The sequence below is a fragment of the Lampetra fluviatilis genome, chromosome 11, assembly GCF_964198595.1.
Source record: "Lampetra fluviatilis chromosome 11, kcLamFluv1.1, whole genome shotgun sequence".
Taxonomy (NCBI): Eukaryota; Metazoa; Chordata; class Hyperoartia; order Petromyzontiformes; family Petromyzontidae; genus Lampetra; species Lampetra fluviatilis.
The window spans coordinates 2341390-2366488 of record NC_136285.1 but is presented as its reverse complement, the minus strand read 5'-3'; the positions used below and the strand labels follow the sequence as shown (position 1 = coordinate 2366488).

The following is a 25099-nucleotide window of genomic DNA, read 5'->3' as shown; positions in this document are numbered from 1 at the left end:
TGTGAGTCGATGTGTGTGTCTGTCTTTTTCACCCGGGCAACGCCGGGTACTTACCGCTAGTGTTTTATAAACATAACATTTATTTTTTATAATGTAATTGCCTCAATTACATCAACCCTCCATGGAATGTCACGCAAGTTATCTCTACCCATTCAGGTTAAACGTCCTAAAGCAGAGTAACAATACGTGCAAAAGGTGATTTATATGTCAGCAGAAGGTGCCATTGTGACCGTTAGATCGCTCCTGCCATAATCTCTTGAATGTCTCGTGACATCACCATGTGATAGCCTCCCGTCTCGCACCCCACACATACTTTGTGTGTACCCTTGATCAAGTCCAATCACTCAAGAGGCCACCTCCAAAAGTTATCTCGTACGTGGGGCCCGACTGGGCTGAACGTTATTCAGGGTAACTCACGTTACAGGAATTTGTTAACTTGTTCTGCCTTGGAGGCAGAACAAGGTAAGGCCATATGGCAACATTGAACACTTGACACACAACGGGACCCAGACTGAGTGTAGATTCATGGGAAAGCCCTTTACCCGCACTCAGACCCCTTCTCCAGCCTCCTAAAGAGGGACCACAGGGATATAACATGTAAACTCCAAATATACAGCAGCAGGTGTCAGGGTCGGAATCGAACCCATGACCTCCTGTATACCAGGCGAGGTAGTTAACGTCTCGCCAGCAGCAGTAGGACAATGGAACAACCGTTCACCAGTTGTAGCCTTTTTGAGGATCATCCGTGTGCGGCACAGCCTTCATTGCCTACTGCTGCCTTGCACCTCGCGGGGCTTTATGTGGGCAACCGCTACCTCAGAACAGTTTGGCTGGCACTGTGTAAGAGCGACAATGACGGCATCCTAAAACTTTGTGTAAATGATGAGAAACTCACAAATAATTTAAATACGGTACATGCAGAGGGTTATTTGTAGCAATTGTGACCATGGGATTGGTCCTCCCATCGTGCCTTGCATGTGTAATAAAGGACTCCTTCACACTCCGTTGTTCTCCGTGTCCTTTATTGGGTTCTTCCACGCACCCGCTGTTCCTCGCTCCAGCCTCACCTTCCGCCCGTCCGTGCGCCCCACGCACGCTCCCCTGTGGCTCTCGCCCACGCCGTCACCTGGCTCCCTTCCATGTGCTCTCCCTCACCCGGCCCGGCCACACCGCCCTTCGGGTACTCCGCACACGCTCCCTTCTGTGTCTCTCTCCGTGCGATCCCGCACGCTCCCCTGTCTGGCCGCCCCCACGCTCGCTGCCTTCCCGTGGGCGCCTATCCCTTCTCGACCACGTGGCAATGGCGCCACGGCTCCTTCCACCCTCCTGCGTGCGTCCCCCTTTGGTTCTGTCTCTCCTCTCCCCCTTCTTCCGCTCCTCCTCTTATATTTCCCTCTCCCACGTGACCCAACTCCACCTTCCGTCCTGCCTCTGCCTCTGCCTCCGCACCCCCCCCCCCCGTTCACCCCGCTCCCATTGGAGCGAGGTGAGCAGTGGCCCCTCCCACACGCTCTCACTACACAGGCGCGTGTGAGCGGCGCGGAGGCCGGCAACCACCCTGTCCTTGCTCGCATTACACGACCCCCCCCCCCTGATAAAAAAAGCCAGCCGTCCTCGGCTGCAAACAGAACAAAAGTAATGCGAGCAACACACAACACAGTCATACAAGGACACTGGAGATTATAGTAACAACAATTAACAAAATGAAAGGGATTTTGAACCGCGTGCGAGTTGCTGGCCCGTCCTGCACGGGGCCGCCCCCCCACGCGGACCGCGGCCGCGACGGGGTTTTAGGAGCGACGGGACTGCACCCGCCCGCCGCTGTTGGAGGCCCGTCACTCCCCGCGTCCCATTCCCCAACAGGGCACGTCATCGAGTCCTCCCGCGACTGCATCCGAGGTGGGGTTGTAGGGGCAGCGGGGTCAAGTGTCCCCGTCGCCGTGGTAGGCCCACCCGGAGCAGGAATCCCCATGTCCGGCAGGATCACAGCCGGTCCGTCTACAGGAGGCACGACAGGCTTGCTTGCAGGTTGAACAGGCAAGGTCAGTGGCGCGTCGGTCGCAACAGACACCGGCAAGGCAACATTAGGAGATGACGCATCCGTCCGTGGGGCCAAATAGGGTTTCAATCGGGACGTGTGAACGTACCAACGCCGCGCTCCGAACCGAACACGCGCGGACTGCGAACTAGGAACCTCAACAAGCACCACTGGCCCCTGCCACGGCCTATGCAACTTAGGGGAGGTCGCCACCGGCACCTGCGGGCAGTGCAGCCAGGCCATGTCCCCCACTCGCCAGGGGGACTAACCATGCGAGCGTCGTGCGCAACGTTCGTTCCAGGCCTGGGTCTTGGCAGTAGCCAATCGGGCCCCCTCCCGCGCCTCCGCCACGCGACGAACGGTGTCCCGAATGTACTCGGGGAGAGGTTTAACAGGACCCTTCACCCCTGTGCCCAGCTGCACGTCCACCGGCGGCACGTTCTCGCGGCCGTACATCAAAAAGAACGACGAGTACCCCGTCGACGCATGTGGCATCATACGGTAAGCGGAGAGCACCCCAGGGATATGCAAGTCCCAATCAGCCTGCTTTTCACTAACCGTATGACAGAGCATCGCCGTCAGGGTCCGATTAAGACGTTCAACCATCCCATCCATCTGCGGATGGTAGGGAGACGTCCGTACCTTCTTGGTCCCCAGTGCAGCGCATACTTCCGCCAATAATTTGGAAGAAAAATTTCGCCCTTGGTCCGTAAGTAACCTTTCAGGTGCCCCTTTGTCCATTACATACCCGAACAGAAACGCCTCCATAATAGACGCCGCCGACTGATCGGCTAAGGGCCAGGCCCCCGGCCAGCGGGAAAGATATTCCACTCCAACCAATAAAAATTTGTTACCCCGAGCGGAGGGCGGAAAAGGTCCCAAAATATCCAACGCCACCAATTCATTCATGCGTGACACCTGTATGGACTGCACTGGAGGAACATATGGGTGTTTGGGTGGTTTCCGTCGGGCACAGTCGGAGCACGCCCGAATGTGCCCGACGACATCAGTCGTCATGCCATGCCAAAAATAATCCCGTTGTAATGTCAACAAGGTTTTCTGCACTCCGAGATGTAACAACTTCTCAGAATGCAGAATCCGCATCAATTCATATCGCAGCGATACCGGCACAACAAGACGCCAGCGATCGTGCAAGCCTTCTCTCCACATCAGCAAGCCATCCCGGAGAGCAGCTCCCGGCATCCCATCGGACAACGGGCTACCGCGCCCCTTTGCAGCCCGACCCCGCAAGGCCCCCAGTGAGTCATCGAGCAATTGCTCGCGAACCCATACCGAACGTGGCAGATTCAAAACCCCATCCGCCGGCTCTGGGCACGCGGGAGTCTCAGGCACCTCCACCGTGGACATCACCGGCCGCGGTGGCAGCGGAGCCCGCGTGCACCTATTCGTGCCCGCAGTGCAAGCGCAAGGGGGCCCCTGCGGCAATCTAGAAAGTGCGTCCACGTTCGCGTGATGCGAACCCTTCCGATACTGAATTTCAAACGAAAACTCCTGCAGGGTTTCCAGTCATCGTGCCAATTGGCCAGACGGTTGATCAACCGTCAGAGCATATTGCAGAGCCGCATGATCCGTGCGCACAATAAACGTCCGACCGTATAAATACGGCCAGTATTGGCGTAGAAAATGTACTATGGCCAACAGTTCCTGACGAGTAACGCAGTAGCGGGTCTCCGCCGGAGACAGCACACGGCTTCCGTAAGCCACTACGCGTTCGACGCCGTTCCTAGATTGGGACAGGACGGCCCCAATCCCCGTGTGACTCGCATCGGTATCCAGGATAAATGGCCGAGTAAAATCCGGATAGTCCAGCGTCGGTGCCGAGGCCAACCGGTCGCGTAGGCCCTGAAATACCGTCTCCTCCGCCGGTCCCCAACTGAACCGTCGGCCCTTTGCCATAAGGAGGTGTAATGGCCTCGTGATTGTGGCAAAGTCCGGTATGAACCTGCGGTAATAGGACGCGAACCCGACGAACCAGCGCATGTCCCCCACTGAGGCCAGAGTCAGCCAGTTTCGGATGCACGCCGTCTTCTCAGGGTCCGTGGCTACCCCATCCGAGCTGACTATATGGCCCAAATAGCTCATGGATCTCTGCAACAGGTGGCACTTTTTAGGCTTAAACTTCAAATTAGCGGAACGCATCCTCGCAAACACCGCGTCCAATCGCCGCAGATGCTCGTCAAACGTGCGGCTGAAGACGATAACATCGTCCAAATATATTAGACATGTGTCCCACTGCAACCCGGTCAACACGAGTTCCATCAATCGTTGGAACATCGCCGGGGCGGCGTTCAACCCCATGGGGAGACAATTAAATTGAAACAAGCCCTGCGGCGTACGGAAAGCCGTCTTTTCCCTCGAGGACTCGTCGAGGAGAAGCTGCCAAAATCCCGATGAAAGATCGAGAGTCGAAAAAAATGTATCCCCAGACAAGGCATCGAGGGAATCATCCATACGTGGCAGGGGGTACGCGTCCGCAACCGACACTTTATTCAACCGACGAAAATCGACACAAAACCGCAATTTCCCATCCTTCTTCTTGACCAGGACCACTGGAGCACCCCACGGACTGTTTGACGGGGAAATAATGTCGGCGGCCAACATATTCTCCACCGCGCCCCGTATGTGATCCCGCTCCAATGGACTCAGCCGATGCGGGTTCATCCGAATCGGAGCGGCAACCTCCGTATCAATATGGTGGGAGAGCAGAGTAGTGCGTCCCAAATCGAAATCGTCCGAACTAAAAACGTCGGAATACTTCCCCAACAGCGTGCGAAGCGCGAACCGTTGGTCCCCAGTTAAAGACCCATTTTCCGCGCACAATTCTGCAATCCAGCGATCGTCCTGTGCCGTGGAGGTCGAGACCCCCCCTACGAGGCCCCGGAGGCCCCCATTGTCATGGGCCGTGAAAGCAGTCGTAGCATGAGCTAAAACCGCTCCGGCCCGCACACTAACATTCTCTGCAGTCCCATTCAATACCTGCAAAAACGGGGGTTGCACGGGCCGAACAATCGTCTGCGCCCCCACTAACGTCAAGCCCCCCGTTACAACATTGGACGGCGACAACAAGACACCTGCCGCCCTCTCGATTTCTGGGAGTGGTTTCCGATAACGCAGCGGAATAAGCAATTGCGATCCAGGTGGAACATCAACCGATACCTCGGAGAGCGCCTGCACCTGGTGGTCAGTAACGGACTGGCCCCAGGGTGATGGTAAGAAGGAAATCTGGCGGCCCCTCGGTAATTGAATACAATTTTGATCCACCCGAATCTGAATGGGCATTTTCGCCAGAAAATCCATTCCCAACAAACAGGGCACCCAGAGGGACCTAGAAATTAACACCATCCCAGATACCGAAACACCCCAACCGCTATGCTGGCGTCCACCTGACCCACAATGCCCATACTACCCCCATTTGCCGCTATGCACGAGTCATAAACCGGTCACACCCGCTCCGGAGGAATGGACAGAAGGTGAAATATGACGTCCGAGATAATAGTTGCGGACGCACCCGAGTCCACCAAAATACGCACGTCCACCCCTTGGATGGAACCCGGCACAGTGGAAGACCCAGTAGCAGCCGCAACTACCCTCCATGCCAATTTGCGCCACTGCGTGAGCGAGCGACACGGCTCTTCTCGCGCTCCCCCGCTAGTAACATTATCCGGACCCCGCGGCGAAAGTGATGCATGAGGTGACGGGCCTTTCCGGGTGTCTGATGCGTACCGACTTGCCTGTCGTGCTTGTTCTTGACTCGTCGCAGCCTTGGCAGGGGCCTCCTGCTGGAGCGACGGGCGAGGGCGAGCCCAGCATTCTCTGGCAAAGTGACCCAGACGGCCGCAGCGGAAGCACAGCAGGTCGGTCCGCCGTCCGGCGCCCCCCCTGTCCTGGCAATCCCGCAACGGTGGCGCCGGCCCCAACTCCGCACCCCCGCGAGTAGGCGGCTGGGTCGCCGCCGCCGTCAACTCCGCAGGCCCCCTCTCGTCCCTCACATACACGGCCTTGGACGGATCCCACCCCGTGGTGCCGCCCTCGATCTTGGGGCTCCCTGTCCAAGCCGTCACCTGCTTCCAGCGGTGCAGGTTAAATTGCGCGTCCGAGCATTTAGCCGCTATCCGGGAGGTCAGTTGTTCGTGACCGCACACCGGCATAGGAATGCCCAAGTCCCTGGATAGCTCCAACATCTTCCCTAAAATCAAGGGCTCCAACAAGTCCGGCTCCGTGTCCGGGTATGCGGCCATGGCCAACTCCAGGACAGCACCCCGGAAAGCCACAGGAGATTCCTCTGGAGCCGTTGCCGTTGAATGAACCTGCGATGAGCATCGTCCGGGGGCTCATAAGCCTCTGCCATCTCTTCAAAAACGGCCTTGAGCGTCGTTTTCCTTGCGGCTTTAATGGAGCGGAAAAATCGGACCGATTCGTCATCGAGGAGTGTCGGCAGGACTTCCAGAGCCTCCGCATCCGTCCACTTTGCAGAGCGGACTGCCGCCTCGAAGCGGCAGGCGAACGCACTCCAGTCGCCTCCGATGGAAAATTCTTTCAGCGTCGTCAGACGATGGCTGCGGTTCCCCGAGTCGCCACAATCTGCTGACGGAAGTCGACACGGTGACCAGACGACCACATCTTCCCGCGTTGACAAGACGGCAGCTGCACGCAGTGAAAAGATGGCGGCCTCCCGCAGTGACAAAATGGCGGCTTCCCGCGGTGACAAGATGGCGGCACCCCGCGCTTCGTCCACGGCGCCGCCCAAGATGGCGGCTTCCCGTGCTTCGTCCACGGCCTCACCCAAGATGGCGGCGTCTTGCCGCGTGGCGGAGAAGGCGGGAAGCGTCGCACGGGCCCCAATGGCGGACGGCTCCCCACTCGGTCAATCCGGCCTCGTCGTCGCCGTCAGCAGAGCGCACAGTTGTGTGAGCGTGGCCCGCAGCAACTCCAGTTGAGCCGTGATGTGTCGCCAGCCCTCCTCGGCGCCCGCTGCAGCAGACGGCCCCGCCGCTCCTATGACCTCTTGCACCCCCAGCGTGTCGCCTGTCAGCACCTCGCCTCCTCCTTCTGTCGTCGGGAACGCCGCTGTTGGTGGACTCTCGTCCTCGTCGTCCGAGGATGGTGCAGGTACGATCCTCTTCTTAAAATGCTTGGACATCTTGGTTCACTTCTGACACCAGTGTAATAAAGGACTCCTTCACACTCCATTGTTCTCCGTGTCCTTTATTGGGTTCTTCCACGCACCCGCTGTTCCTCGCTCCAGCCTCGCCTTCCGCGCGTCCGTGCGCCCCGCGCACGCTCTCCTGTGGCTCTCGCCCACGCCGTCACCTGGCTCCCTTCCGTGTGCTCTCCGTCACCCGGCCCGGCCACACCGCCCTTCGGGTACTCTGCACACGCTCCCTTTTGTGTCTCTCTCCGTGCGATCCCGCACGCTCCCCTGTCTGGCCGCCCCCACGCTCGCTGCCTTCCCGTGGGCGCCTATCCTTTCTCGACCATGTGGCAATGGGGCCACGGCTCCTTCCACCCTTCTGCGTGCGTCCCTCTTTGGTTCTGTCTCTCCTCTCCCCCTTCTCCTTCCGCTCCTCCTCTTATATTCCCCTCTCCCACGTGAACCAACTCCACCTTCCGTCCTGCCTCTGCCTCCGCCCCCCCCCCCGTTCACCCCGCTCCCATTGGAGCGAGGTGAGCAGTGGCCTCTCCCACACGCTCTCACTACACCGGCGCGTGTGAGCGGCGCGGAGGCCGGCAACCACCCTGTCCTTGCTCGCATTACATATGTTCTGTCACATCGTCATGCCGCATGTATGATGCAGAAATGTATATTCTTTTACTTGAATGACCCGTTGGTATGTTTATGTCTTCTCTTTGCTTAGAATGTATGTCTTTCTCTGACGTGCGCCTTGTGTGGGTTGGGGAAGTGAAGATTATAGAATCTGGAGTAGCTCATTCCTGGAGTGGTGAGCTCAACATAGTGAATATGTACTCTTAGGTTTTTTCGGTAAAGTCACGTAGGTAAAAAATAAATAATAAAAATAAAATAAATAATGATATAAATAAAATTATAAATCACGACTTGATACAGTAAATTTAGCTGTGACGGTCCCACGTGATGACGGAGACTTGTATTGCCTCCGAAACGTCGTAATTTATAATTTTATCTCTATCAATATTTATTTATTTATTTATTTTTATTTCTACCTACGTGACTTTACCGAAAAAACCTAAGAGTTTGAATCATTGCAGTCACGAAAGCTTCAAATCTAGAAATAGTGAATATGTTATGCCCAATTCCTCACACCTCATTCTGTCATCTCTCCGACATGAGTAAAATGAGTACAACAAAGTGAGAACCAGTTCATGAGAAGGAACTCATAAGTTATTGTATCGATATGCAACAGAAATCTGATCATCTGAGATCCAATGTATTTCATGATGTATTGGCAGCTCGCAAATGCTCCTGTAATCTGCTGTACACTGCAGCAGATTAAAAACTCTTAGCAGAGACACAAACCACGCTCCATAGTAGTGGACAGGGTTAACGTGAAGCTGCAGAGCGGAGCCACAGGAAGCTAAGATTTTAATTATTTTTGAAATGTATATTGTTTTGCGTCATTACAGCGTGATTTGTTAAGCAGAAGTTTTAGACTCGGATATTAAGTTAAAACAATGCAGAATCCTTTTATATAGACCAATATGGCAGATGTTCTCCATTTGGATCTTAGAAATAATTATAACCTAATAAGCTGCAAATTTCTTGCAGATTAATTTAACTGATAGTCATGTGCCGCACGATTCCATGAATCCATTGTTTTTTTTTGTGGATTCATGGAATTGTGTTGGTACTTCCCCATAGCCCTTGGCACACTGCGTCGATGTGAGATGTCTGCCGATTATTTTGTCTAAACCTCGCGGTGAGCACTGCTCTTCACTCAAAAGCACATGACGAAACGTTTTGACTTTTGAAACCTTTTTTTATTAACTGCTGCAAATGCTGGACCAGAGGATGTAACTTTGCAGAACGTGAGTCATGGACTTTAGAATGACTCGGTCTCACAGTTTAGCATGGCATGTAGAGGGATAGTGTGTAATAGTTTCCACTGGATGGGCCCCACATGCAAATTTCTAAATGAGTGGACGTGATCCTTAAACTTCCCGTTTGAGCATCACTTTGAAGGTGACCCAGTAAATGACGTTAAAGATGAGGAATGAAATTGGGAAAAACAGTCGTGAGATATTGTCGATGGTTTGAGCACAGGCAACAAACTTTTTCCGATTCTTTTCTTCGGTTTCCTGCAATGATAATGGAGACTTGCTGCAGAAAAAATGCAAAGCTACATTGGCAACACACACTGACTTTGTAGAAATAAATACACGAATATTTTGCTTTATTAATGTCACCCCTTAAACCATATCTAACATATTACATACAAATAATAACAGGCTTTTTACTGTCACTAACAGGAAGAAGACCATTCAGTGTAAAAATTGTGATGGTAAGATACATCTATATATATAAAATCGCAAATCTGTCTGTCTGTGTGTGTGTCTGTGTGTCGCCGGACCATACGCAGTTTCATTGGACGGTGGTTGCCCCTGGCAACGGGTAGCGACGCATTCGCTGCGGGGTGGACGCCATTTTTAATTCCCGTTAAAAATATGCGCACGCATTAACACGCGACTCTGAGGTAAATTCATCAAAGTTTCACGTCTTCTTCACTCCCCTCCCACCCCAATGTGTGCAATTACTATTATAGGGTCGGTAGATAATAAAATTATAGCGATTACACAGTATTATTGTAGCGCGGGGCGGGGGGGGGAACGGCACCCGTACCCAGCCTCAGCCGGGTGGGCAATTTAGGCGAGGCCGGAGGCTCTGCATGGTACTAGGCCTCGACACCCACCACGCGACTCTGAGGTAAATTCATCAAAGTTTGCGTCCTCTTCACTCCCTCCCCACCACAATGTGTGCAATTACTATTATAGGGTCGGTAGATAATACAATTATAGCGATTACACAGTATTATTGTAGCGCGGGGGGGGGGGGGGGGGAACGGCCCCGGTACCCAGCCTCAGCCGGGTGGGCAATCTAGGCGAGGCCGGAGGCTCTGCACGGTACTAGGCCTCGACACCCCACCCGTGTCAAGCGACGACTTTGTGGTATAAACTCGATATACCCAGCGTTGCCCGGGGGGAAAATACATTTAAAATTTTATGAAAACTTTCAAACATTACATACCAATGAAAAAACAACTGTCTAATTACTTTTAAACCCGACGCGCCAAGAATCGATTCTTTAAATGTTGACTGTACAAATAGTCATTAAGCTGGGTGAGCGTACTGCCAGTCTATAATGTAGACTGTAGCCTGCTTATTAAATTGGGTGAGTGTACTGCCAGTCTATAATGTAGACTGTAGCCTGGTTATTAAGCTGGGTGAGCGTACTGCCAGTCTATAATGTAGACTGTAGCCTGGTTATTAAGCTGGGTGGGTGTACTGGCAGTCTATAATGTAGACTGTAGCCTAGTTATTAAGTAAAGTTTGTCAATTTGTAACACGTAGGCTTTCGCGACCATTATTCATAAACAACGTTATTGGGTTTAGATCGCCTTATTTATTAATGTGTTGTAACCCTCCACCACCCGACACGGCCAATCAGTCTAATCGAAGGTTGTAAATTACTTTAGGATCGCGCTTCCTCTTTAATATAAGTTGGTTATAGAGTTGATATAAACTGCTACGAATGGGAAATATCCGGCGTTGACTGGGCCAAAAATATAATGGTGAGGGCGGTTGTGAGTGGCGATTGTGAGTGGTGATTAGTGAGTGGTGAGGGGAGGTTGAGTGGTGAGGGTGAGTGGTGAGGGTGAGTGTTGAGGGTGAGTGGTGAGTGGTGATTGGTGAGGGTGTGATTGGTGAGGATGAGTGGTGAGGGAGAGTGGTGAGGGAGAGTGGTGAGGGTGAATGGTGAGGGTGAGTGGTGAGTGGTGAGGGTGAGTGTTGAGTGGTGATTGGTGAGGGTGTGATTGGTGAGGATGAGTGGTGAGGGTGAGTGTTGAGGGTGAGTGGTGATTGGTGAGGGTGTGATTGGTGAGGATGAGTGGTGAGGGAGAGTGGTGAGGGAGAGTGGTGAGGGTGAATGGTGAGGGTGAGTGGTGAGTGGTGAGGGTGAGTGTTGAGGGTGAGTGGTGAGTGGTGATTGGTGAGGGTGTGATTGGTGAGGATGAGTGGTGAGGGAGAGTGGTGAGGGAGAGTGGTGAGGGTGTGATTGGTGAGGATGAGTGGTGAGGGAGAGTGGTGAGGGTGAATTGTGAGGGTGAGTGGTGAGTGGTGAGGGTGAGTGTTGAGGGTGAGTGGTGAGTGGTGATTGGTGAGGGTGTGATTGGTGAGGATGAGTGGTGAGGGAGAGTGGTGAGGGAGAGTGGTGAGGGTGAATGGTGAGGGTGAGTGGTGAGTGGTGAGGGTGTGTATATATGTAAGGTTATTAAGAAATATCTTTTTCACCCGGGCAACGCCGGGTACTTCTGCTAGTTTGTTATATATTTTAGTTGAAGGGATTGGTGCAGCAGTGGTTAGTGCCCTGCACTGTGAACCTAGAGAACTTAGTCTAGCCACAGCGAACATCAGCAGCGAGTGATATCTGAACCTGTCCTGGACCACCACCTTCACCAACACGCACTGGCCAGCGTTGTCAGGTATGGTCAAACAACCCCCAACATCAACATGGCGTGGGGTGGCCTTCATCCAGCAGTGAATTGACTGAGGGCAAAAAGTCGTTATAATTTTCAGCTCCAAGAAATTTCTAGAACCTCAAAAAGGGCCAAGAAATTTCACTTTTTGAAAAAGTTTAGATGCTTAAAAAATAAAAATTTGTTGATACAACATGTTACACATTAGTTATACATATTATGGATGAGATTTTAACACTTTGTGATCATTTGCTATATTTTGTAATATTCAAACCTTTTATTTGTTTCACTGTTAGAAATGTGTCTAAAAATCACCGCTTGCCCCAATAGTCTGTATGTGTGTTTGTGTTTATCCAGTTGCAAAGTCATTTTGTCTCACCCAGGTTAGAACTCCAAAGACAATGAGGATAGTCTAATTTTCAAGAGTGGTATGGAGCATGTTTAATGAGGGTATTTTTTAATTGACAAATTTGGACCATGACGTCAGCACACAATCACCGTCACGTCGTGGCGAATGGCGGTGATTGCTGTGGTGTCAGTGTGTGCCAGTGTACGTGTCAGTGCGTGTCAGCGTGTGTATGCATGTTAACACATGTATGAATGACAGCACATACGCATGGCACAAGCACCATGGTGATGTCACCATCACTTCGCTGTGAATGGCGGCTGTTGTTGTTGGTGTGTCAGCACGTGTGTGCGCGTGTTGACGGTATTGCAATTAATGAATTGCAGAATGCTGTCGTTAATATTTTTGTCTTTATTTCGATCCAAGGCAGCGTTACTTCAGCAGCAACACTCCCCACCATGTTCTAATTGCATGCAGATTCACGTGAAACATGTGCCCTGTTATTGGTTAAGTTAAATTATTGCTCACAGGAACTAATCACACTGTTTAAAGAATGTTTGACATTTTTTTACTCACAAGCTGTGTTAAAAAAACAGATTTTACAAAGGACCTAAAAATGTACTTGAAAAAAATTACACATGCACCTTTGTGTTTTTAACACTATATGAGATTTTGTCAACCGCCTATGTGTCTCTTGTGCACTGTATACGTTCACTGCATGCCACCTGGAGGCTGGTGGGCCATATGGCTCTGTGATGCGATACAAAGGGTCCAGAGAATTCAGGAAAGTGAGTCGCATGTTTCTGAAGACGATGGAAATATAGAATGCTGTGATTAAGCGGCATCAAGCGAGTGCAGAGTGAAGAGCTATGGCTGTCCTTCGGCAGGTACAGAGCTGATGGTTTACGGCATTTGAACTTTTTATCTTAGTTGCCAATGCAATCAAACTTTAATTAGCATTCTTGTTACATTTAGATGCCCATTTAAAATCTATATTGCCAAGTATTATTTTACCCAAATAGGATTGTACCCAAATGCCTTGTGTTAAATCATACTGTGGATAGAAAGGCGGGGTGGGCTTTGTCGAATACTGTAACTGCACACTGGCTAGAGTACGTGAATAAAAGCAGAGCATGTGTAGCTGAGTGTGAGAACTCACCTGGTCGATGGGCTTCTGGCTTCTTCTGCCCTTCTTCATGAACCCCTGGCTCTGCCTGGATGTTACATTCACTGCGGCGTACTCCAGCAGCGCGGCGAACACGAAGAGCAGGCACGTTGCCATCCAAATGTCCACCGCTTTGATGTAGGAGACCTGCAGCAGCAGCAGTGGCACAAAACTCAGAATGAGTGCACATGTTAAAATGCTAAACAGGGTCTTATCGTTAAGAGATAAAACATGGATACACCTTACCATTACGCTATAGAATTGTACCGGTTATGCATGTATGTTGAACTTCTTTCACACTGTACGTAGCCAACCGTGATAATCCGAGGTGCGGGGGAAGGACAACAAACTAAACACAAAAAGCAGTTCTAAAGAAATGAGTGTTCAAACGAGATGATTTAAAAGTGCATCGCTCCAGTAGCTTCTTAATATCGGAATAGCATTCCAGACGGTCACAGAAGCGCATCTGAAAGCTGCGCGATGCGGTGATGTAGGAGACAAGCAGCAGTGGCACAAAATCATAAAGTGCTCATGTTAAAATGCTAAACAGGGGTCTTATCGTTAAGAGATAAAACATGGATACACCATTACTCTATAGAATTGTACTTATGATGTATGTATGTCCGTTGAACTTCTTTCGTACCATATGTAGCAAACTATGCGAATCGGAAGTGCGGGGAAAGGTCAACAATCTAAACACAGATCAGATATGAAGAAATTTGTTTTCAATCTCAATTATTTAAAAGTGCATCCCTCCAGTTGGCTTCCTAATATCGGAAGGAAGAGCGTTCCAGACGGCCGCAGAAGCACATTTGAAAGCTACGTGATGTGACCATGCTTGTTTGATGGCCTGCCGGACGCCACCGGAGTTCACGTAATCGTCAGAGTTATATCCGTGGGACCGTCGCTGTTGTGGGGTATGGTGAAGTTTGTGCCACAGTGAGGATTTTTCCGGTGACCTTAGGCAGTGACGCTCTTGCCCCCGTGCTCTGTGTGGTCAAGGTGAGGACCGTGGTGATCCCCAGCGCCACACGGGCTGGGGCTGCCTCCATGTTTATCCAGAATGAGACCCAGGAGAGGATGACGATGAGAATGCTGGGCACGTAGAGTTGGATCAGGTAGAAGCCCATCTCACGGTGCAGAGTAAACTTTGCGAAAATGCATGAAAATGAACCTGTGGAAAAAATAGAAGTGCCACTGTTATGCTAACCCTATGTTAGACTTAAAAGGAAATGCCTCTTCTGGTAACATATCCTTTTACTGTAGCTAAAAGCCTATCAAGCCTGAAAGGGCATACAAAGCAACACTTGAAACGCATTTTTAAAAAAATGCAGAGACATGCATGGAGAAGCATTGTGTAGAAATGGTTACAACGTCTTAGAATTGGGAATTAAATTTAACTTAGTAACGTAATTACTCGATGAACACGTACAGAATCACTTTTCTCATAAGGCTTTATATTTAGAAACACTTTAGTTCCTAACGATGAAGGAATTATCAGTCACTCGACAGTTTTCCCTCTGCCTCCCCAAACTTGAATGAGAGGTGGTGGTGGGGGGTGGTGGTGGGTGTCCAAGCGTTCCACTCTGGGTGGTGATCGTACCGGTGCTGTAAGTCGTTGTGCAGGAGCCAGTGCTTATTTTGTTGCTGAGCACAAATTGTGGAAGCGTGAGTCCTTGAAAAAGAGACACGGGCGTAGGTCCGTTCCAGTGGAAGACGATGTCCGCTGTAGTGTAGCCGACTGCGGCGTCGTGAAAATTGAGAAGTTCACAAACGGCACGCGAAGTTATATTGGTGACCAAAATTTACCACACTAACTATATTCAGCACGTATGTGTGTTGAGAAATACAGCACAGCGCCCTCATACGTTTCATCCTTTTATCCGTGAAACCTGTTTGTTCGTAGAAAATGTGGGGTTTGCATCTCTTGTTGAAGATTTGGCGGATAATTTGTATGGGAGATGGTAAAACTCGACTTGCGAACGCTCTTACGCTGCAGTCGCGCACTCCCCAATGTAGGGCCCATGGTGATATGTTAACTACCTCACCTGGAATACAGGAGGTTGTGGGTTCGATCCCGACCCTGACGCCTGCTGTATATTTGGAGTTTGCATGTTCTCCCCGTGGTCGTGTGGATTTTCTCCGGGCCTTCTGGTTTTTCCCTCCACATTTAAAATAAACACGCAAATTTCGAGTATTTGGCTGCTATACATTTTCACTTAATAAGCCACTTCGTTGAGCCATGATTTGTGGTCAGGTCGCTTCTGAAAAAGAACTGTGTCGCTCAGTAGGCCTTACCTGGTTAAATAAAAAAGAGTTGTTTAATTTCGATCTTGCAGTGGCTACAATGACACTGCACGTGTGCCTGAACTGTTGCTTCTCTGTCTTGGCACAAGACTTCGGCTCATCATCTTCTTCCCCCACCAGATAATGCGTGGAGGAGCAGCTAGGACTCCTGTGTGTCTTGTCACGTATTTTATCACTTGTGACTTGGATGCATAAACGTAGCCCAGAGCTCCATTGAGGACTGCAAATAATCCCCAAAAGCTATCAATGATGGGATTTGATTTTCATTTGTCTTTTTTGGAATGTAATTGGTAGTATAGATGTGGTCAATGGTATCAGCATGTTTTATAAAACAAGCTTCTTCTCATTGTTGGCTGGCTTTTGAAGAGTCTTTGGTTATCTTAGTCAAAAGATTGTTTATTTGAAGCAGACAGTGCATTCCGCACCTCCAATTAGTGCTGTCCGCACCTCCGATTAGCGCTGTTGGCTACTTACAGTGCGAAAGAAGATAAAAATGCATACCTACGTATGTTATGGTTCTGTATTGCTCTCTAAGAAGTCTGCTGTTTGCGATTTATCATTTACGAACTTAATTTTTGCTGCTTCCCTCCTCTGAAAGTAGGATGGGGTACTTTTGCAAAATTTGACTTAAAAAAAGCAGCATACCAATGTACCTAAAGAAGACATTTTTCAATCAGGGCATATCAGCTGCCACGACGTATGTATCAGAAACATGGACTTTGACAAAGAACATGGAATAAAATCTTTAAAATATTCAAATAAGCATGGAGAGATACATGCTGAGAGACAGAAATAGTAAGGTGGATCACAGAACAAATTCGGGGTCCACTTTCTGCCCCCCCCCCCCACTTCTTTCTCCCCCCCTACTACCGAGGCCTATATAACCTCGTGCCACGGCAGATCTCTCGCCTACTTCAGCAGTTTTTTTTCTTACTGTGGTTGTCCCACCTGATGACGATTGCTTGTGTTGCGATCGAAACATCGTGATCTATTATTTTTTTCCCTACGTGACTTTACCAAAAGAACCAAAGAGTATGGATTCCTGCAGTCACGAAAGCTTCAAATCAAGATCTTATAGACCGTTAATAAAAATAATTTGGCTTGAACAGGGCACGTCGCAAGAAAGATTGATGGCCGATGGATGAGCCTGGTGACAGAATGGCAGACAAAGGAGGAAACAGACCCCAAAGGATGACCACTGCAGAGATAGAGCGTCGAGATCAGCTCCTGCATTACAGGACCCGTGAGGCATGGGGATGACGTGGGGGAAGCCTTTATCCAGCAGCGGACAGAACATAGCTGATAGTGATGATTCCAAATAAAATGTTCATATAACATGTGATGTAAAGTTAATCTAGATATTTTACATGGAATGTTACGTACAGCTTTCCAGGTACATGGCGCACATCTGTGTGTCCATGGGGAAGTTATGCAGGTCCATTGGACAGGAGAGGGTCAGCGTGAGCCTGTATTGAGACAGCACACATCAAGTAAGGAGGGCATGCCTACAGCGGTGAGTGTGCAATGATTCCCTAGTAATTATGGGGTTTTCGCAATTTTGCAGACACATATTTTGACCTCAACAGTGAATGCTATGCACCCTTGGAATTATATTGAGACAGAAGCAGGAACAGTAGGGGCACCATGGTGGCGAGATGTTAACTACGTCGCCTGGTATACAGGAGTTTGTGGAATCGATCCTGACCTTGACGCCTGCTGTATATTTGGAGTTGCATGTCTCCCTCCTCGTGGTCGCGTGGATATTTATCCGGATATTTGGCTGCTATAAATTTCCAAGTGATAAACCACTGGCTATCATTTGTGGCCAGGTCGCTTCTGTAAAAAAGCTATATAGGGCTAGAAGGGACGATAGACATTGGTTAAAAAATGATTACGGATTGGCAGCCATAGGAAAGGATCACATCCAAGAGTTTCGATTTAAAGCTTTCGTGACTGCAGGGATTCATCTTCTTGGTTCTTTCGGTAAAGTCACGTAGAAGGGAAGTAATAAAATAATAAAAATAAAACATAATAAAATAATTCTCACGACGTTTCGGCCACAACGCAAACAGCCGTCCTCAGGTGAAGAACATGTCTGTCGATAAGACAGAGTCTGAATGACACGTCCTAGGCTTGGAGCGTCTATTTAAGCTGGGAGGGAGGAGGAAGAGCGCCTTGACAAAAGAATTTGCATATGAAGAGGAATTTAGCATATTTATGGGAAATGCAGGAATGCGACTAGTGCTACTTGTGAAATGCATAGGAGGTGGGCGGGGGGTTTTCAAAGTCATATTATGCCCATTGATTATGCAGGATTAGCAGCATCAAAGGGAGGGGGTAGGGGTAGCATTAATAAAGGGAAGGAATGTTAATAGTATGTAGCTGCAGTAACTAACCAACCATGTAAAAAACGAAAGTATAAACTACATAGTATCATCAGTATGCTAAATATACTCTCAATAAGCTGAGCTACTAACCGTAAGTAATACATTACAATTCTAGCTCGCAAAAAATATAATATGCTTCCAGCTAAACTTTTAAAACTTTTTCCTTACATCATACGGGTCTATCCTGTACTATATGCTGCCATAGACAAACCCAACATTAAATTGTATACTGTATTACTTTACACTACTAAATCGAAATTTACACTACCCTATGTCTTAGAATAATACATAGTGTAATATTACACTATGTATTATTCTACCCACCCAACTGTATACCAAACTGCTGTATATTCACTATACAATTACGATACTATATATTACCTTATACATTGTATTAAACATTATTATTATACACTATGCTATAGTATTAATGTTCAATACAATGTATAAGGTAATATATAGTATCGTAATTGTATAGTGAATATACAGCAGTGTGGTATACAGTTGGGTGAGTAGAATAATACATAGTGTAATATTACACTATGTATTATTCTAAGACATAGGGTAGTGTATAGTAATACAGTATACAATTTAATGTTGGGTTTGTCTATGGCAGTATATAGTACGGGATAGACCCGTGTGATGTAAGGAAAAAGTTTAAAAAGTTTAGCTGGAAGCATATTATATTTTTTGCGACCTAGAATTGTAATGTATTACGGTTAGTAGCTCAGCTTATTGAGAGTATATTTAGCATACTGATGATACTATGTAGTTTATACTTTAGTTTTTTACGTGGTTGTTTAGTTACTGCAGCTACATACTATTAACATTCCTTCCCTTCATTAATGCTACCCCTACCCCCTCCCTTTGATGCTGCTAATCCTGCATAATCAATGGGCATAATATGACTTTGAAAACCCCCCGCCCACCTCCTACGCATTTCACAAGTAGCACTAGTCGCATTCCTGCATTTCCCATAAATATGCTAAATTCCTCTTCATATGCAAATTCTTTTGTCAAGGCGCTCTTCCTCCTCCCTCCCAGCTTAAATAGACGCTCCAAGCCTAGGACGTGTCATTCAGACTCTGTCTTATCGACAGACATGTTCTTCACCTGAGGACGGCTGCTTGCGTTGTGGCCGAAACGTCGTGAGAATTATTTTAATATGTTTTATTTTTATTATTTTATTACTTCCCTTCTTTGTGACTTTACCGAAAGAACCAAGAAGACACATCCAAGAGGTCACCTACCTAGGAGAAGGGGCGATGGGATCAGTTCATGTGCAGGTGCCGCCACCTCTTACAATATTGCAGACCTCATGGAATCGCAAGATTGTGAGAGGTGGTGGCAGATTGGGCGGCCTTCATCCACCAGTGGTTTGATCACGGCTAATGATGACGATGAGTGATTGCTGTGTTACTTATACAGCTCTTTACTCTGGTGTTCATTACAAAGACCACATTATGGCAATGTGCCTGTGTCCTTTTGTCGTGCCACTTCACCATCATAATTGTCATACTCTGTTGTTCCCTCGTTCTACCACTGCATACCACTCGAGCTAGCCCCAGCTAGCAGTGTTGGTGGGAATGTTGTGCTTGCAGACCTCATGGCATAGTCAACGACGCCATTGTTGGTGATCCTCAGCATCTTGTTGTCAGTCGTGATTTCGTGAAAATGCGCACTCTTCTCGTTGTCAAAGAAGAGGTCAGGCTTCCAGATGTGCTTGATGTTGGACTGGTCGAGATGCAGTAAGGGTACAGGGTAGTGGCTGTAAGCCAGCCGTGGGTCAGTCCACCTCTGTCGCAGGTAGACTGTCACGCGATAGTCCTGGTGGAGACATTTCACGGTCAGCGTTAATCATTGCTGACCATCCTCAACTTTATCATGACTGTCACCACGAATGTAATAAATTATCGTTTAGTGTTCTCAACAAGCATGGCTCACAGCGTGAATATCTTGGGTTCAATTCTCAACTCGGGTGCCTTTTTTGTGCACAGATTGTGCGTTCTCCTCCCCCTATTCTGCAATGGGTTTCCTCCGGGTCTCCGGTTTCCTCCTCCCATTGCTAATAACGTAACTCTGCAATGTAATCGGTGTTGGCCAAATATTTCAGTTTTGGGACCATTCAATAAACCTCCTCAGGGCTTACATCGCTACAGTCTTCTCTTTAAATGTACTTTATAACAACGTGTTATATTCTTTGGGTCTTTCGGTAAAGTCACGTAGATAGAAGAAAAAAGTAAATGATAATAAAATTAAAATTAAGTGAATAAAAAATACAAATATCACGACGTTTCGATCGCAACACAAGCAATCTTTTTTTCTTTTTTTTCTTTCTTTCTTTCTCCTGATGACGATTGCTTGTGTTGCGATCGAAACGTCGTGATATGTTTATTATTTTTTATTCACTTTATTTTCATTTTTATTATTTTATTGTTATTATTTTTTCTATCTCCGTGACTTTACAAAAATACCCAAAGAATATGAATTCCTACAGTCACGAAAGCTTTAAGTCAAGATTTAACAACGTGTTATTTAATAATATGCAACTTCAAGTATTTTTTTAAGACTTCATTTCCACAATGATACTGTGAAATACAAGCATTAACTTTCAATTAAAAAAATTGTCTTCAATTTTAACTTAAGACTCAATATTGTGCTTGAGTTTTGGCTGCAGGCTTGCAGTGAGAAACAATCAATTAATTGGAACAGTACTCTATTTGACTATTGATGAAGGTACAGGTGACCCCCGACTTACGACTGCTCGACTTGCAACCGTTGTCCAGGAACCAATTCGGTCATAGTTGCGGGGGTGGCCTGTGATGTTTTCCTTTGGGTTAACGCGTTAGTGGAACTTACCGAGGTGGCCTCTTGAATGGACCCAAAACTCCTGATGAACACTTCACAGGAGACGTTGACTGCAGGCCCTGCGAGTCAGCACGCAGATAAGAGATGTCATGGACTCGTAATGCCTGCGTGAGTTCACCTCACAGGCGTGTTTAACGCATCAAACACAGAACGCTCCAATGTTGACGTTTTCATCTGGAGCAGTGGTTCTTAATAAAAACCCGGGGTGCACGCTTAACCTGAGGGTGCGAGATGCCCTTTCTGGGGGGTGCGAGACATGGCCATATGTTTTTTAGAAGGTAAATTATCAAAAGACAAATTAAGCACGGACACGTAAGTACAACTATTTTATTTCGATTTAAAGCTTTCGTGACTGCAGGGATTCATCTTCTTGGTTCTTTCGGTAAAGTCACGTAGAAGGGAAATAATAAAATAATAAAAATAAAACATAATAAAATTATTCTCACGACGTTTCGGCCACAACGCAAGCAGCCGTCCTCAGGTGAAGACCAGGTCTGTCGGGGAGACAGCGTCTGAATGAAACACCACCACGCTTGGAGCGTATATTTAAGCTGGGTTGGAAGGGGGGGAAGGGCGCCTTGACAAAATAATTTGCATATCAAGAGGAATTCAGCATATTTATAGAAAATGCAGGTATGTGATTAGTACTACTTGTGAAATGCGTAGGAGGTGGGCGGGGGGTTTCAAAGTCATATTATGCCCGTGGATTATGCAGGATTAGCAGCATCAAAGGGAGGGGATAGGGGAAGCATTAATAAAGGGAAGGCATGTTAATAGTATGTAGCTGCAGTAACTAAACAACCACGTAAAAACGAAAGTATAAACTACATAGTATCATCAGTATACTAAATATACTCTCCAATAAGCTGAGCTACTAACAGTAAGTAATACATTACAATTATATGTCGCAAAAAATATAATATGCTTCCAGCTAAACTTTTTTCCCTTACATCACACGGGTCTACCCCGTACTATTAAATATACGCTCCAAGCGTGGTGGCGTTTCATTCAGACGCTGTCTCCCCGACAGACCTGGTCTTCACCTGAGGGCGGCTGCTTGCGTTGTGGCCGAAACGTCGTGAGAATAATTTTATTATGTTTTATTTTTATTCTTTTATTATTTCCCTTCTACGTGACTTTACCGAAAGAACCAAGAAGATACAACTATTTTGTTTCATCAAACCTCTACGTGTTTATTTACATTGTACCTGTTTTAACCATTGAGAACCAACGGGGTGCAAGGCTGCAGTAAAGGTTAAAAACCTTTGATCTAGAGGGACAACATCGTTTCTTAATCCAGATTACACCGTCACTGCGATTCTCTTTCCACAAGCACATTTCCCTGCATCCCACCAAACAGTTGTGATGATGTGTCTCTATACTGTAATATACACTTACCTTGGTGTATATTTACCACCTCATAGTATTGTCACAAATAAAAACAACAAAGATACCTCCAAAGTTAGGCCGAACTCTGTGATTGTAGCCAGATGATGGACCCAGGAGCTTGTCCAGGACCTCAGAGGGTGAGAGATTTGGACCTGTGGTCGAGTCAGCTCTGCAATGATTAATATATTACTTCAATACATTTTGTTAGAGTAACAAAGGCACACCTCATTAGGATGTAATACTTTAAACTACACACTTTTATATTATTTTAAACTATTAAGCCATTTTTAGTTCCCCACCATTGGAACCTCATTTGCCAGTAAAAATATGATAATTGTTTTTTTACCCTTCTATCTGGCAACAAAACTGACACCTTTTTTACAAGGAGTCATGTTTGCATAGACATGACTCCTTGTAAAAAAGGTGTTTTAGTTGTACCAGCTAATGTGTGGCCAGGTTGCTTCTGGCCCACTAAGCTACATAGCTCAGTGGGCCAGAAGCAACATGGCCACACATGATAGCTCAACGAATTAGCTTTGTCACGTGGATATTTATAGCAGCCAAATGCTCTAAACACATGTTCTCAAATGTGAAGGGAAAAACTGGAGGACCCGGAAAAAAATGTACACGACCACGGGAAGAGAGACATGCAAACTTCAAATATACAGCAGGCATCAGGGTTGGGATCAGGTTTTAACCCACTACCTCCTGTATACCAGGCGAGGTAGTTCACCTCTCGCTACCGTGGCATCCTTATGTTGTAGTCGATAGGCCAGTGGCATGTATTCATGCTTCAATTACACTGGTCAACACACTTTTCTGGCATAAGGTATTCCAACGGTTTTAAGGTAATTTTGGGGTGCTGATCAGTTTTTTGTCTATCACATCAGGTTTTTGAGATATCAAATATTGCATTTTCAATAGAAACTGCAGAAGAAAAATATTAAATAAATGTGGATATCTACATAAAATTATATTATAAACACACAATCCTAAAAATACAGCACCATATTTTAACACTAAAGCAGTCACTGACTCAACAACTTGCAATCCTAAGTGACAGAGTTAATTTCGGGTAAAATCAATTAAAATGGGGTATGCCGATAGCATAAAAATGAGATGTGATATAGCAAATCTCAGATCAGATTTGGAATCAGCACCCTGAAATTAGTCTAAAACAGCTGCAAAAGTCCAGGCCAGAAAAAAATGTTTTTTTTGTTGACCAGTGTTATTAACGGTGGGGGGGGGGGGTAACGATCCTCCACTCCCCAGGGATTTCTCCAAGGGTCATGTTTTGTTTTTGTTTGTACCGTCTTGTCAATATTGTCCGTCTCGCACGTGATGAATTGGTTGCATTGACGGTTGCATTTGTGTGTTGCTTCATTCTAACTCTGCCCATTGTGCTTGAACAACACTGCATTTAAGTACACTCATGCATTTGGTTATGATCAGTCACAAGACAATGATGATACTTAAATGCTATCTTTATACAAACAGTAAGCTGAAGGCTTGTATGAAGTGTGTTTCATTTATTGGCAGAAAAACTACCTGGAGTCAATCTGCGATATAGACTGGCCAAATGTACAGATTGCAGTGGTGATTTTGCAATTTTATACCAGACATTGGGGGAAACCGACTTTTTGGCAACGCGAGTATATCAAGCTGTGATCAATATTTTTGTTTCTTGCATCATTAACAACTTTGTTTGAGAACCGGAACTTTCCCGGGGAATTCCCTTTGTTCACTCAAATCAGTCAGCGAGGCCTCCCATGGGTAGCATAGAATGCATCATACTAAGATAACGGTTACTCAGAGATTCACGGTAACACTCCACTGACAATTCTAGAGCGTGCGATGACGTGACGTTGATAATGTTGACGATCATGCTGACATGCAGGTTCTGTTTGTGAAAGAAGCAAGCCCTTGTTTTGTTATGTGTTTTACCAACCTTACCTTGTTGTGTGACTGCTCAAAAAGCACAGGACGGCCAGAGAGTTTATAATCCATTGGGCCATGGTTGGCGAGGTAATTTGTTTCCTGCAGGGAAAACAAAATGATTCAAACTTCTGCTGCAAACTTATTTACGAGACATATTGTTACACTTGCTTTTCCATTATGTGTGTTTTTATTACAATAGCATTCGAAGCCGTTTCAGTCCCACGGTTGTACTCATCCGACAAACCTTTATGAAGCATGTGACAATGTCAGCTCTCTGCTTGCAGTTGTATTTGGGCCGTGTATTTATACTCGGTGCTGAGGAATTTATGGACGTGTGCAGCAATGCCAGTAACCCAACACATGGCCGCCTCATTGTTTATCTTTTGCTATGGAGCCAGTCTTTGACCTTTGCCTCGGGGGTGTTACCTCGGTCACATGATTTGGCTTAAAGGCACCAGCCTCGACACTCGCCTCAACCTAGAGAATCCGGCTTTCGTTGGCCTCGACACTCGCCTCTGTGTAAAGGCTCCCAGCCTTGGCGTTGGCTTGGCCTTGTGGCTACCAGCCTTGAGTTCAAGACTGCATTTGCTATAGCAGCAATTGACAACTCCCCAACACTGACTCATCCTTTTACAAACTACAGTAATAATTACTTTTACCCTCAGCGATTTGGGGAATTAACACCGATGACCCTGTTATCTGAGATGTTATCCGCATATTTACTCTAAATATCTGTGAAAAACATTCCGGATATTAGGGTCGACTTGCTGATGAATAATTACAGATAATCAGAGTTATTATTTAAAATTAGCTGAGAAAAGGGCCACGCGGGACATTACGTGTGGATTAACCTGTGGGAAATCAGAATTTTCCACACAACTCCACCTACAGTATATGCAAAAAGATGTCCGTAGATATTGAAATCTGCTGTGAATTACCACAATGTCCATACTATACTAGTCAAGATTTAAT

At 47.2% G+C, this 25099-nt stretch overlaps 2 protein-coding genes across 5 annotated transcripts in view; one reads left to right on the top strand and one right to left on the bottom strand.

Annotated features, from left to right (window-relative positions):
- LOC144934725 (E3 ubiquitin-protein ligase MIB2-like) overlaps positions 1-25099 on the top strand; it is a 66975-nt gene that overhangs the window by 30355 nt on the left and 11521 nt on the right. The gene's annotated exons all lie outside the window — the stretch shown is intronic.
- On the bottom strand, positions 9112-24407 carry LOC144934727 (glycine receptor subunit alpha-2-like). Its single transcript, XM_078860798.1, has 10 exons — positions 24372-24407; positions 24143-24226; positions 22255-22358; positions 20792-20859; positions 19536-19759; positions 16929-17011; positions 14842-14979; positions 14198-14412; positions 13233-13385; positions 9112-9331 (listed from the first exon to the last, which is right to left on the bottom strand). The coding sequence occupies exons 2-10, from the start codon at positions 24202-24204 to the stop codon at positions 9185-9187; spliced, it is 1194 nt and encodes a 397-aa protein (XP_078716924.1). The 5' UTR covers positions 24205-24226; positions 24372-24407; the 3' UTR covers positions 9112-9184.